Source organism: Protobothrops mucrosquamatus, unplaced genomic scaffold (assembly GCF_001527695.2).
Source record: "Protobothrops mucrosquamatus isolate PMUCROS unplaced genomic scaffold, P.Mucros_1.0 scaffold68, whole genome shotgun sequence".
NCBI classification, from domain to species: domain Eukaryota; kingdom Metazoa; phylum Chordata; class Lepidosauria; order Squamata; family Viperidae; genus Protobothrops; species Protobothrops mucrosquamatus.
In genome coordinates this window covers 90,909-103,407 of record NW_015386446.1, presented here as the reverse complement: position 1 = coordinate 103,407, position 12,499 = coordinate 90,909, and the positions used below count along the sequence as shown (strand labels likewise).

The 12,499-nt window shown below is 39.0% G+C and overlaps 1 protein-coding gene across 1 annotated transcript in view; it reads left to right on the top strand.

Annotated features, from left to right (window-relative positions):
• Positions 1 to 12,499, top strand: part of CACNA1G (calcium voltage-gated channel subunit alpha1 G) — a 368,214-nt gene that overhangs the window by 273,272 nt on the left and 82,443 nt on the right. Inside the window, exons 18-19 of the mRNA XM_029283371.1 lie at positions 2,834 to 2,934; positions 6,461 to 6,584. Of these exons, the coding sequence (XP_029139204.1) occupies positions 2,834 to 2,934; positions 6,461 to 6,584 (225 nt within the window). The remainder of the gene's footprint in view (positions 1 to 2,833; positions 2,935 to 6,460; positions 6,585 to 12,499) is intronic.

The following is a 12,499-nucleotide window of genomic DNA, read 5'->3' as shown; positions in this document are numbered from 1 at the left end:
TTCTTATAGACTAACTGCCCTCTCTAATCAGATGCCTTGCAGCCATTACACTTCTGAATTACGTTTAAATTTGCCATCACTGAAAGGCACTGGGTGGAGGACAATAAACGGTTGAGGGTCAACATCTAAACATCTACACCAAAAGGAAGTTCCTATCTCATTAGATAGAACTGATCAATAAATGATTTCTATTCATTTAGCCTATATATCCAAACCTAACAGTTGCCCCAGGGACTTCTGATATTGTCTGGAGATGTTCAAGTATTGACAGAGAGAGAGAAAACGTATCCTTTAACCTGACATTTAAAACAGTGTCCTTCTTTTAAAATAATTGCAGAATCATATAAATTTTTGCACTGGGATTTGTCCTGCTATAACAGAGATTTTTTTTTTAATGAAGTCCCTCTAGCATTGATGGCCCTAGAGCAAAATACATGAACTTTAATAGTGGGATTATTTACCTTTAGTGTTCATATATCTTACTGCTAATATTATATCCACCTGCCAGGGAAAGTTTATGGACATGTTTTGGTCATACAAGTCATTGACTTTGGCTGTTATTGACCATGACACTTTATGCTATTGTTTTTCTAGTCGTCTGTTTGCAATAGGATCCTCTTTCAGCAAGGAAAGGTCTGTCTGTGCATGATGTGTTTATATTTTGTTGCTTCCCAGTAGTGCAAATGCCCAACTGGACTATGGAGAAAGAATTAAACCCAAATCATCATGCATTAAGTAATTGGAATCATAATGCTTAGAAACCAAATTTCATGTGAAATTCCATGAAGAACCTGAAGCTTCCTTTTTTTATATACAATCTGTATAATTGAGCAGTTACTATTCATTCTTTAGAAATTGCATTTGTGGGCACAGCAGCAATAAAGACCAAAATTTATTGTACAGGACTTCTCTTCCAATTTGCCTAATTATCTAACATGAACTACTGCTACAGTATCTTAATGCATGGTACAGGTCCACCCTGCTTTCCCACCATGCAACTTGGGAGAGAGAACATATGATCACACCATAGGTCTGATTTTAATTGGCAAACTGTTCATAAATTCCCAATGACTAGAAATATATTTAATTTGAAATGTAGTCATTTGTTTCAAACAATGCATGCTCACTGAGGTTTGAATAATAAGCAACAAGAGAACTGTCAGGTTTTTCAGAGCTGAAACGAAGAATAGTTTTCTAGCTTGTAGCTAATATCTTAATGCTTAGAATTTTATAATTTTAAATTTACATTTGCCACCTTGGGAATCTTTTTGATTTGTTTTGTCTCACTTGGCTTAATTTGCTTTCCAGCAGACTGTGATTTTACATCATAGTGACTTGACCCATATAATAGCACAAGAAATTCAAGCTTTGTTGAATTTTTTTCTTCCCGGATGCTTTTGGGCAATGTCTGTCTCTGAGAAAACATTTCTTTGTAAACTCTATGTTGGACTTATAACCAGGTGACATATTTTGATTCAGCTACATTTGTCTCCTAAAATTCTGCCAGACATATTGAATGAGTCACATGCCTGAGCTTATACCTGAAAGTTGGACTTCATAATATAGAGAGCTTTTTGAGGTAAAAGAGAATTGAAGTATTTTTCATTTCAGGATATTTTTTGACATTGCTTAATTTTTGCCTATATAGTATGCACAGGTTCCTTTTTCACTGTAGGATTGGTGCTGGAAAATTTATCCCAATATACCTCTTTCTGTGACAATGCAGGTGGCAGCAGAAACACTACACTCACCCATCCATACCCCTGGAGACAATCTGACTTGTTTTTTCTTGGTGCAAAGCCATTGTGGCTTTTTAAACCAACCACCACTCCAAAATGTGTGGTATGGAAACTTAGCTTCTGTCTGTTTGCTTCCTGTCAGGGTGAAATCTGTTTTTAGAGGATTGATGCCCTCTTGAAGAGAATTAGACTGCCTTACCTCAGCAGTATGGTGGATGGCCTCATTCTAGGATTTTCCAGGAAGCAAATGTGAGGGGAGTGGCTTCATTTTATGTGAATTGGGGAAATTGTTACAGTCATAGCTGGCCACCTGCAATTGCAACACAATTGCAACACAATTCTCTCATTGTGCCTGTAGTTGAGATGTGTAAGATGTTGAACATGTATATTTTACATATATTTTCTTCCTTCCCTGTATGGAGTTGAAAGGGATACCCATTATGTGCTTCCATTCCACACCATTTTGTTCTCATAAAAAATACTACAGGTAGTCCTCAACTCACAACCACAACTGAGCCCAAAATTTCTGTTGCTAAGTAAGACATTTGTTAAGTGATTTTTGCCCCATTTTACTACTGTTCTTGTCACAGTTGTTAAATGAATGTTTAGTTGTTTAGTGACATGGTTGTTAAGTGAATCTGGCTTCCCCTTTCACTTTACTTGTCAGGAGGTGGCAAAAGATGATCACATGACCCTGGGATAGTGCAACTGTCATAAATATGAACCAGTTGCCAAGCGTCTGAATTTTGATTACGTGACCAGGGGGATGCTGATTGTAAATGTGAAAAATGGCCATAAGTCACTTTTTTCAGTGCTGTTGTAATTTTGAATGGTCACTAAATGAACTGTTGTAAATCAAGGACTACCTGTATAAAGGATTGAAAGATAATTGTGTTTGTTTTAGTCCATGGTTTACAACCTAGATGTCCCAGTCAGAGATGAGGACCAGCAAAATATATACAGGACTGGGGGCAGAAGAATGGAAAATTGGAGAACCATATGAACTCTTCACTGGTCTACTGTCTGGTTTTCAGATCCTGGTATTCAATGTAGAATAACTGATTTCCCAATGACTTTCTCTTTTTCTCTTTAAGAGTAAAAAGGATCGCATGAAGGCTTGGATAAGGGCACACCTCCCTTCCTGGTGCAAGGAGAGAGATTCCTGGTCTGTCTACATCTTTGCTCCTCAATCTAAGTAAGACAACCCATATTTGACTGGTGGAAGTATGTTGGAACATGCCGGGCTTAATGTTTGCTGAGAGTAGCAATTACAACATTCCTGCAGAATTCTCAGAGGCCAAAATGGCAAAAGAAGCCTTCTTATCCAAAAGATTGGCATCAGTATTCACAAGTTCTGTCTGCATCTAATATTTCTGAGAAGACAATTAATATATGTTATAATCTATAAATCATAACAGAGAAGGGTTTAGGGGAAAATTATAACCCAGTGAAAAGGCATGTGATTGGCATGCCAAAAGTCCTGATATGATATGATATTTCCATTTTAAGGAAGTATCTAGTATGAAGTAATGGAGGAATGATCCTGAAGAACTGCTGCCAATTTAGAGAAGCGCAAAGTTTCCAGACAATTATGTCATAGTGTAAAATAGTATATCATGGTAGTAGCAGCAATGACTATTAAATTATTTCTAGCTTTGCTCAGCTGCTTATCTGTTTTCACTTCACCTAGCATCCATGGCCCCTAAAGTCCTTCCTTACTATGCCAATATTACCCTTGTCTTATAAAGCCTTCTCACCAGCAATATCAATATTATATGAAGGTAATGTAATATTGCTACACAAAGTCAAATTTTTCTATTACACTTTGGAAGGAATCAGAAACTTTCTGGATCCTGGGGGATTTGTCTACTGCTAAAACTTCCCAATTTCAAATAGTAGTTACCATTCTCCTAGCACTAGTTATTTGATCCAGATAGTTGGGGAAAGGAAGGGAATACAGAATCAATCTCAAGCATCTCTAGCTAGTGCTGGAAATTCCTATCTGAAACCATGGAGAACAGCAGGCAGTCAACATAGACAAAGTATACGTAATCAAACTTATAGCCTCAACTCAAATTTCAATGGGAAAACTCCGAGCATCCTAAGCTAAGCTAAATCCAAAACCACTAGGGAATTCCTGGAAGCTTAGTGTTCTGACAAATCAGCCATCAATAGTGCTTAGCAAAAACCTAAAATGGAAACAAAAAAGACCATCTCCTTCAGCAACCAGATAACCTGGGATTAACAAGAGACAAACAAGCAGAGAACCCTAATAAAGGAACTACTGGGAAGAAAACCCCACCCCAACCAATGCTACAGTACTGTATTGTAAGCTACTGTATGTAAACAGGGAGCAAGCCCCACACTTACCCGGCACTGATGATGTTACCTAGTCAGATAATGAGATGTCTGCAAGCAAACAACTAAGCTCAGAGAGCACGAAAGATTCCACAGTTCAATCCTGAGCTACATATATTGTTTTCTGTTATAACTAAATTTAATATAAGACAGTTTTTAAACTTTTCCTGGGGAACGAACACTTTGCTGAAAATTTCTGCTAGAATCTCACTTTACATTAAATGTACACACTTTCTCTCACGGTATATAGCCATAAAAATTAACACCAAATGGATCCCAAAAATATCTTCATCATAAGCTAATGTCAGAGTAAATTGGGCATAACATTTTGAACAGAGTAGCTCCAGCAATTTTGTGTCCCTGGGTCACTATAAAATGTTTTTATGTCCTTTGGACTATGTTTGAGTATGGGAGGGGGATCTTTTCCTGCATCACATGAGGCTTCCATAAATATGCCTCAAAGTAATTACAAAATTAACAAATGTTTGAAATGCTAATCTACCATATTACTTCATAAAATGTCACACTTAAAAGAAATGTAAAGTCCAGCTAAATGAATAATCCATCATTCCCATCTCCAATGTTAATAGCAGGTGGACCCAAATTAGAATAAACTACTGTATACTGAGAGAGAGTAGGGATATTTTCTTAGTTGTAATTTCCTTCCCTCAAATTGCTGTTTGCTTGACTGAGAAATTGTCCAGGTTCCTATGACCTTTACCTCTTTTCTGGTTCTTTCAGCTGAACTTCTGCCAACCTGGTGTCTTCCAGATGTATTGGGAGGACAGCTCCCAGAATTCCAAGTTAGTATGAGTGTAAACACATCTGGAAGACACCAGCATGAGCAGGACTGGTTTAACTTTAGAGGCTACTATGAAAAAAAAAGAACTTACATCAAAGCTTTAATTTGGCCTTTCCCAATCCATTTCCTTCCCAATATGCTGGGACTCTATTCTCAGAATTCTCATCAAATATTGCCAACATTTCAAGAGCGGTTTACTCTCAGAACAAGTAAGAATGCTTTTCCTCTAGGGCTCAACCCGCCTTCCCCATCTCTTTATAAATGTGATTAATTTAATCTCCAGTAGTTCTGAGGGTTAAAGGAAAGATTAGGCAAGATCTTTTGGGGGAGCCCTCACACACGGGTTTGAGTTCTCCATCTTCCAGTTCTCTCTTGTTTCCCCTCCTAACCAGTCTTTCTTCTCCCAGCATATTCTTTACAGGTAGTTTTTGATTGACAACCATAACTGAGTCCAAAATTGCCATTGCTAAACAAAACAGTTGTTAAGTGCTTCATGTGACTGTTAAATGAATCTGGCTTCCCTTGTTGACTTTGCTTGTTGGAGGACAACTGGGAAGGCTACAGACGGCGATCACATGACCCCAGGACACTGCAGCCATCATAAATATATGCCAGTTGCCAGGTGGTTCCGAATTTTAATCATGTGACCTTTGGGTATTGTTATAGTTGTAAGTGTGAAAGCCAGTCATAAGTCACTTTTTTCAGTGCCATTGTAAATTCAAACGGTCCCTAAATGAATGGTTGTAAGTCAAGAACTACCCGTATTGTTTCTTCTCCCTTCCCCACTTTTGAACAAATCATTTTTTTTCTTCCTTCCTTATTCCCTTCCTTGATTATCTACAAAAAGCAAAACTATAGTTACAGCCAACACCTTTTCATAATTTTTTGAAGGTCAGGATAGGGATGAATATGGGGAACATCTGAGGCTGAGGAACTCAGAATCCTTGCCAGTCATTGAATCTAAGGACGCTCTTCCCACCCATCCCTTTAATTGCAAGATGGCAAGCATGAACCACTGGCTTTTATAAAAAGAACCATGTTGCCCATCAGGAGTGTGTAAACGATTCCAACAGATCCCGAACAGAACCACAGAAGAAACTAATTATCCACCTCCAGCTTTCAGTGGAGTCCAACTGCAAGGAATCTAGACCAGAAGGCTGAATCCTGTAGGGAACACTGGGCAGCCTGCTCTCCATATGCCTATTTTACCTCACAAAAGTCATTCATTCATTCATTCATTCCTCATGACATGACATTCCTCATGACTCACAATTTGGGAAAGACAGGTACTGTAGGTCAAGACCAATTTTGGTGGTGATTTTCTTTAGATGACTTGCATGCAGGAGATAGAAGAGGGGGGAAAGGACAAATGAGGGTTGTCCCTGTCAAGAAAAGTCTGTTTCCAAACAATGAATTGCAGCTGCAGCTTTTATATATATATATATAACAGGGAAAAAAAAGTAGTCCAATATGAGTAGAAAAGGAAGAGGATTGTTTCTCTGCTTTCCACAGGTTTCATTCTACAGCAGCTTCCAGTGACGTCTCTTCCTCTTCCCTTTAGATTCCGTATAATATGCAATAAAATCATTTCCCACAAGATGTTTGATCACATCGTTTTGGTTATCATTTTCCTGAACTGTATCACCATTGCAATGGAGCGTCCTAAAATTGAGCCCCACAGTGCTGTGAGTAAACTGTATCACTTCCCAATTAACGTAGCCACCTTGTCGTGCTGGGTTTATGTGGGACTTTCATCACTATTTGTTCTTCCTATTGGTTTATTTCATCAACAGAAGGTAGAACTCAGAGGGCATGAAAGGGAATAAATGGAGTGAAATTAAATTACCCTGATGTGTGTGCTAAGAGATAGTCCAGACAAAAGATTAGAGCAGATGTGTGTGGCAGCTGTCTCAGCATACTCTTCCTGTTTGATTAATGTCAAGGTTTGATCATTCTGCCTCCCCAATCCCATTGAACTGAACATTTCTTATAGTTCTTAGAAACATGTGATGTATAGGCCAGTGCTTTTAAAATGATACAATAAGACGGATTAGTGAAAAGCTACCTAAAGAGGTAGTTTGGTTAAGGTAGTGCTTCTCAAAAAAAAAAATCATTATCCAAAAAAGCTTATCAGAAGATCCTTTTACTCAGAAAGTCTGGGAGACATGAGAGTGGTGTTCCAATATCTGAGGGGCTGCCACAAGGCAGAGGGGGCTAGGTTGTTCACCAGAGCACCAGAGGGCAGGACGAGAAACAATGGTTGGAAACTGATCAAAGAGAGAAGCAACCTTGAATTAAGGAGAAACTTCCTGACAGTGAGGGCAATCAACCAGCTTGCCTCCAGAAATCGTGGGTGTTCCATCACTGGAGATTTTCAAGAAGAGACTGGACATTCACCTGTCTGGTATAGGTTCTCCTGCTTGAGCAGGAGGCTGGATGGTCCAAGGTCCCTTCCAGCTCTATTCTATTCTATTCTATATGAACATTTTGACTTATGACAACAACTGAGCCTAAAATTTCCATTGTTAAGCAAGACAGTTGTTAAGTGAGTTTTGCCCCATTTTACAACCTTTCTTGCTACTGTCGTTAAGTGAATCACTGTAATTAATTTAGTGATATGGTTGTTAAATGAATCTGGCTTCTTCGTTGACTTTGCTTGTCAGAAAGTTACAAAAGGTGATTACATGATCCCAGGACACTGCAACCGTCATAAATCCATGCTGGTTTGCAGTGATCACTGACCACCAGGATGCTGCAATGGTTTGTTAGTGTGAAAAAATGGTCATAAGTCACTTTTTTCAGTGCTGCTGTAACATTGAATGGCACTAAACAAATGGTTGTAAGGCAAGGACTACTTGTATTTAAATGTTCCTATTGTGTTTGGGTAATGGGTTTGTGTGTGGTTATCCTCCCCAAAAAAGGCACTTTTATCCAGTTTGGGCTAAGGCAGGGGTAGGCAACCTTGGCTCTTTTATGACTCGTGGACTTCAAGTCCCAGAATTCCTGAGCCAGCATGGCTGGCTCAGGAATTCTGGGAGTTAAAGTCCACGAGTCATAAAAGAGCCAAGGTTGCCTATCCCTGGGCTAAGGCATCAGGTTAGAAACCAGGAGACTGTGAATTCCGGTCCTACCTTAGGCACAAAGGCAGTTAGGTGACCTTCTGCCAGTCATTCTCTCTAAGCCCTAGGAAGTAGGAAATGGTAAACCACTTCTGAAAAACCTTGTCAAGAAAACTGCAGGGTCTTGTCCAAACAGTCACCAGGAGTCAAAAACATACCCATTTATAGAGAAAAACATGCTCTACGTTGTTTTTTCAACCAAAGTGCAACATGCAACTGTTCTCTTGGAAACTGCATAGGATGCATAGTCCCATAGAACTGATAAAGAAATGCATGCAAATGCCCTTACATTCTTCAGGAGATTAGAGAAGGTTAGAGATTTAAACCTGATTCAAATCTGGCCCCTTTCCCCCTTTTGCAATGCAGAGCTTTGAGCAAGTATTATGGGGTCACGAAAGCAAGAACGCAGGCAGTGCTAGTACTGTATCCAAGCAACATCAGCCTCTTGACTTGCTAAGTAGGCTCTCCAGCTAAATCCAAGCAATAGTGTTCAATTCCGTGGCAAAACTGGCTCCAGTCCCCATCCTGGCGGAATTTGTTGATCTGCCATCGAGCCCTAGCAACTTATTTGTGCATCTGTCCATTATGGATGCACAGTTAGCCTCCAAGGGAGATTTAATTTAAGTGGAAATGCTATTGCAAGTGCTGCTTTTAGTCCCTGCTGTTAGACTAGGGGTGTTGGCTACAAATGAAGCTCAGGACTCATCTGTTTGTAATTGTCTAGTTTGGGGTTGGGGTGTGTGGGGGGCTGGCTTTTAAGTGTGTATTATTAATTCCAGCAAGCAATGTTCCTTGTCCAACAGTGTGGAAGGAAGGAATAAGGAAGGGTTTTCACTATTCTTAATTTTGTCAAACTGCCTCTAGTCTACTTTGTTGTAGCCAAGAACAACAACATCTATATGTTAACGACGTCAAGATTTCCCCTTTTTTGGCAGACAGAGGGGGAGATGCATCCTTTTTCTCGGAGCAGAAATAGCTTACTTGATATAATAATGCTGTCTGTCATAATTTTCGTCGATAAATATTCAAACCCTTTTCTTCCTCTCTCTTTTTGGTCTAGTGCTGGTTTTGGTTCTTTGTCTGCACTTGCATTCCAGTGTGGCAAGGGAGGAGAAGGAGAGAATCATCCCTTTTGCCGTTCTTTTTCTTCACTTGTCTCTGTCTCAGTACTGATATGAACAAAGATCTTTATTTTAGTTCTCTGTCGGGTTTGTTTTGCTAGATTTGCATAATTTCTTATCCAAGCCAGATCTTCCAAGCAGTCAAGGGCCAACCAGATAACCCTCATTAATCTGTTGTTCTGTGATTTCATATTAATTTATTGTTGCCTGGAAATGCAACTGTTTACTTGAGCATAGATCCAGGGTTTTGTGGGGCTTACTTTCCTGTAAGTTTAGGGGTACCAATTTAATAATATGCAAAACAAAGAGAACATGTATTCATTTCAGGCAGCATAAAGCATTTGGCTCCTTATGAATAAAGAAAAACTGATGTTAAATGCATATTTGGCAAGTTGAATAAGCAATTATTGTGGCACTCTGGGGTCCTCTGAAATCTGCAAGTGAAACATTTCAGTAAAGCAAATTCGGTGTTAGCTACTGAAATGCTTTATATGTTGAGAACCAGCCACTAAAATTTCTGGGTTGTTGTTTTTTTGAGCTTCGGTTGTATAGCTAGTAACAAGAATATGTAAGTTTCACTGGATTGGTACTTTTCTGTGAGGATTCAAACCATGAAGAAATAGATTTTAGAGATATTATTATTAACATTAACATTTACCATGAAGGTACAACCCTGAGCAGTAGCAAGAGCACTTAGACTTATATACTGCCCCATAGTACTTTACAGCACTCTCTAAGTGGTTTACAGAGTCAGCCTATTGCACCCAACAATCTGGGTCCTCATTTTACCAACCTCAGGAGGATGGAAGGCTGAGTCAACCTTGAGCTGGTGAGACTCCAACTGCCAAATTGCTGGCAGTCGGCAGTCAGCAGAATTAGCCTGCAATATGGCATTCTAATCACTGCGCCACCACAGCCCTAACTAAGCAATGTTTAGTTCAGGGGTCTTCAAACTTGCCCCTTTTATGACTTGTGGGCTTCAATTCTCAGAATTCCTCAGCCAGCATGCCTAGCAGATGAATTCTGGGAGTTGAAGCCCACAAGTCATAAAAGGGCCAAGTATGAAGACCCCTGGTTTAGTTAATCAGATTTTAGTGGTCTTAAAGTTTCTAACTAGTGTTATTAGGATAATGAAGCAATTTTATTTAAATTTATGTAAGGTCATATTTTGAATAAATATGTTGGGGCTTATTATTCAGGGCTATGATTAAGAAAGTTTTATAATCTTGGATATTTTAAAACAATGCTGTGATTTTGTTATGGTCTGTAGTTTAAATAAACTGGCTGACTGAGCAAAACTGTGCCACATCTTCATGCTCATTCTACTTTGAGGAAAAGTAGCCCTTGATACCAATACATCAAACTGTTTTTCCAACTGTGTATTAAAATGGAGTTACTTGCAGTCAGTAACTAGAAGCAGATGCAGGCTCTTCATTTCAGTAAAATGGGAACAATAACAAGAGAGACGTTATTATGAAAATAAAATGTTACACTTGCTTGCTTAAGAGCAAGCCTTCTTGCAATGAATGGAACTTGTTTTTGAAGACAGATGTATGCATTCAGAGACTTGCATCCTTTGCTGTTGACTCGTACTATTGTCTGTTCTACTATAGACTATTTCTTGCAGAAGGAATGATGTTTCATTGATTCCTAAAAACATGCCTTCCTACCTTAGCAACTGAATTTGCCAGTTCTAACAGAATAGCAGAGTTGGAAGGTACCTTGGAGGTCTTCTAATCCAACCCCAACTCCTGCTCAAGCAGGAGACCCTGTTGTTGTTGTTAGAGCCATTTGATTTATCCATAATAGTGTGGTCCAGAGGATTATAAGGCAGCTAATAATTTTGGTTTAAGATAGTCAGTCTGATGCTATCCAAACATCAGGGACTCCATTATCCATAGGCCAGCAGGAGTTTGTGGGCGTTATCGTTCATAACAGTATGAAGACACCAGATTCCTTATCTCTGGGATGAACTGTGAATTGTCAGGATGTTTTTGGCTCTTCATTTCAGTAAAATGGGAAGAATAACAAGAGAGACTTTATTATGAAAACAAATTTTCTATAAGACATCTTGCATGTTTATAGTGATGTGTAACCTAAAAGTTATATTAACTGGAAGCTCACCACCTGTACAATCAAGCTGTTTCTGGTGCCATAAATAGCCCTTTGGCACCGTCTTCCTCTTGAAACACTAAAATCTTGAGTGGAGCTAATTACCCACTAATACTGAGGCGACTAAGAAGGAAATATAAAAGTTAGTTCAAAGCGACAGGCATTATAGAGAAAGAATGAGGTTTTTTGTTCACTTAAAATAGGTTACTGGAATAAATAAAGGTTTGACCGCCTGTTCAGAACTGGTTAGCTGGATTTATAATTGTTTTGAAACTCACATTGCATCTGCTTATATTTTTGCTTCGGCTGTATAATTCCCTTGCAGTTTGTAAATTAATGTTGCACTATTGTTCTTTTATTTACTGATGAAAGGAGCAACATTGGCAAGAATTCTCACTACAGTTCTATTTCTGAACCACCCACTGCTTTTAAATAAAGGTAGAAAATACATTTTACTTTAGCTGAAAGAACGGTGCTTGTGCCTCTTAATTAATGTGAATCTGGAAATTATTATGAATGACCCTTCTTGGCCCACACAGTTAGTACAGGAGACAGCACAGTCCACAACTGGTACATCAAAATAGCGATTGCACAGGTAGTCCTTGACTCACAATCATTTGTTTAAGAACTGTTCAAACTTATGTGCTGAAAAAAGTGACTTATGACCAGTCCTCACACTTATGACCATTGCAGAATTCCCGAAGTTACGTAATCAAAAATCAGGTGCTTGGCAACTGTATTTATAATGGTTGCAGTGTCTTGACCACTATTTACAATCTTCCCAGGGTGCTTCTGACAAGCAAAGTCAATGAAGGAAGCCAGATTCATTTAATGACCTTCACGGAAATGACTATGTGATTTGCTTAACAACTATGGCAAAAAGATTTGTAAAATCAGGTGAAACTCACTTAGCATCGGAGGTTGCGATCCTGATTGTGGTCATAAATTGAGGACTACCTCTATTGATGACACAGAATTGTGTATGGATAAAAATCCTGGACATTCATTTTCACAAGGGAAGGACTGTCGCTCAGTGACAGAGTATGTGCTTTGGTGAAGCTGAGACATATAAGAGGGTAAGGCTTCAGTTTTCAAGAGTCGTTTCCTCCCACCCTAAAAGATTAAGGAAGAATGATACCGGGTTCATGCATTCCACTTTCTCGTATGTCCCTCTGTGTATGTTGAATTTCTTGGGACAACTAGAATGACATCACAAGTCTTGACAGAAGCAAGGCAGCATATCTATAT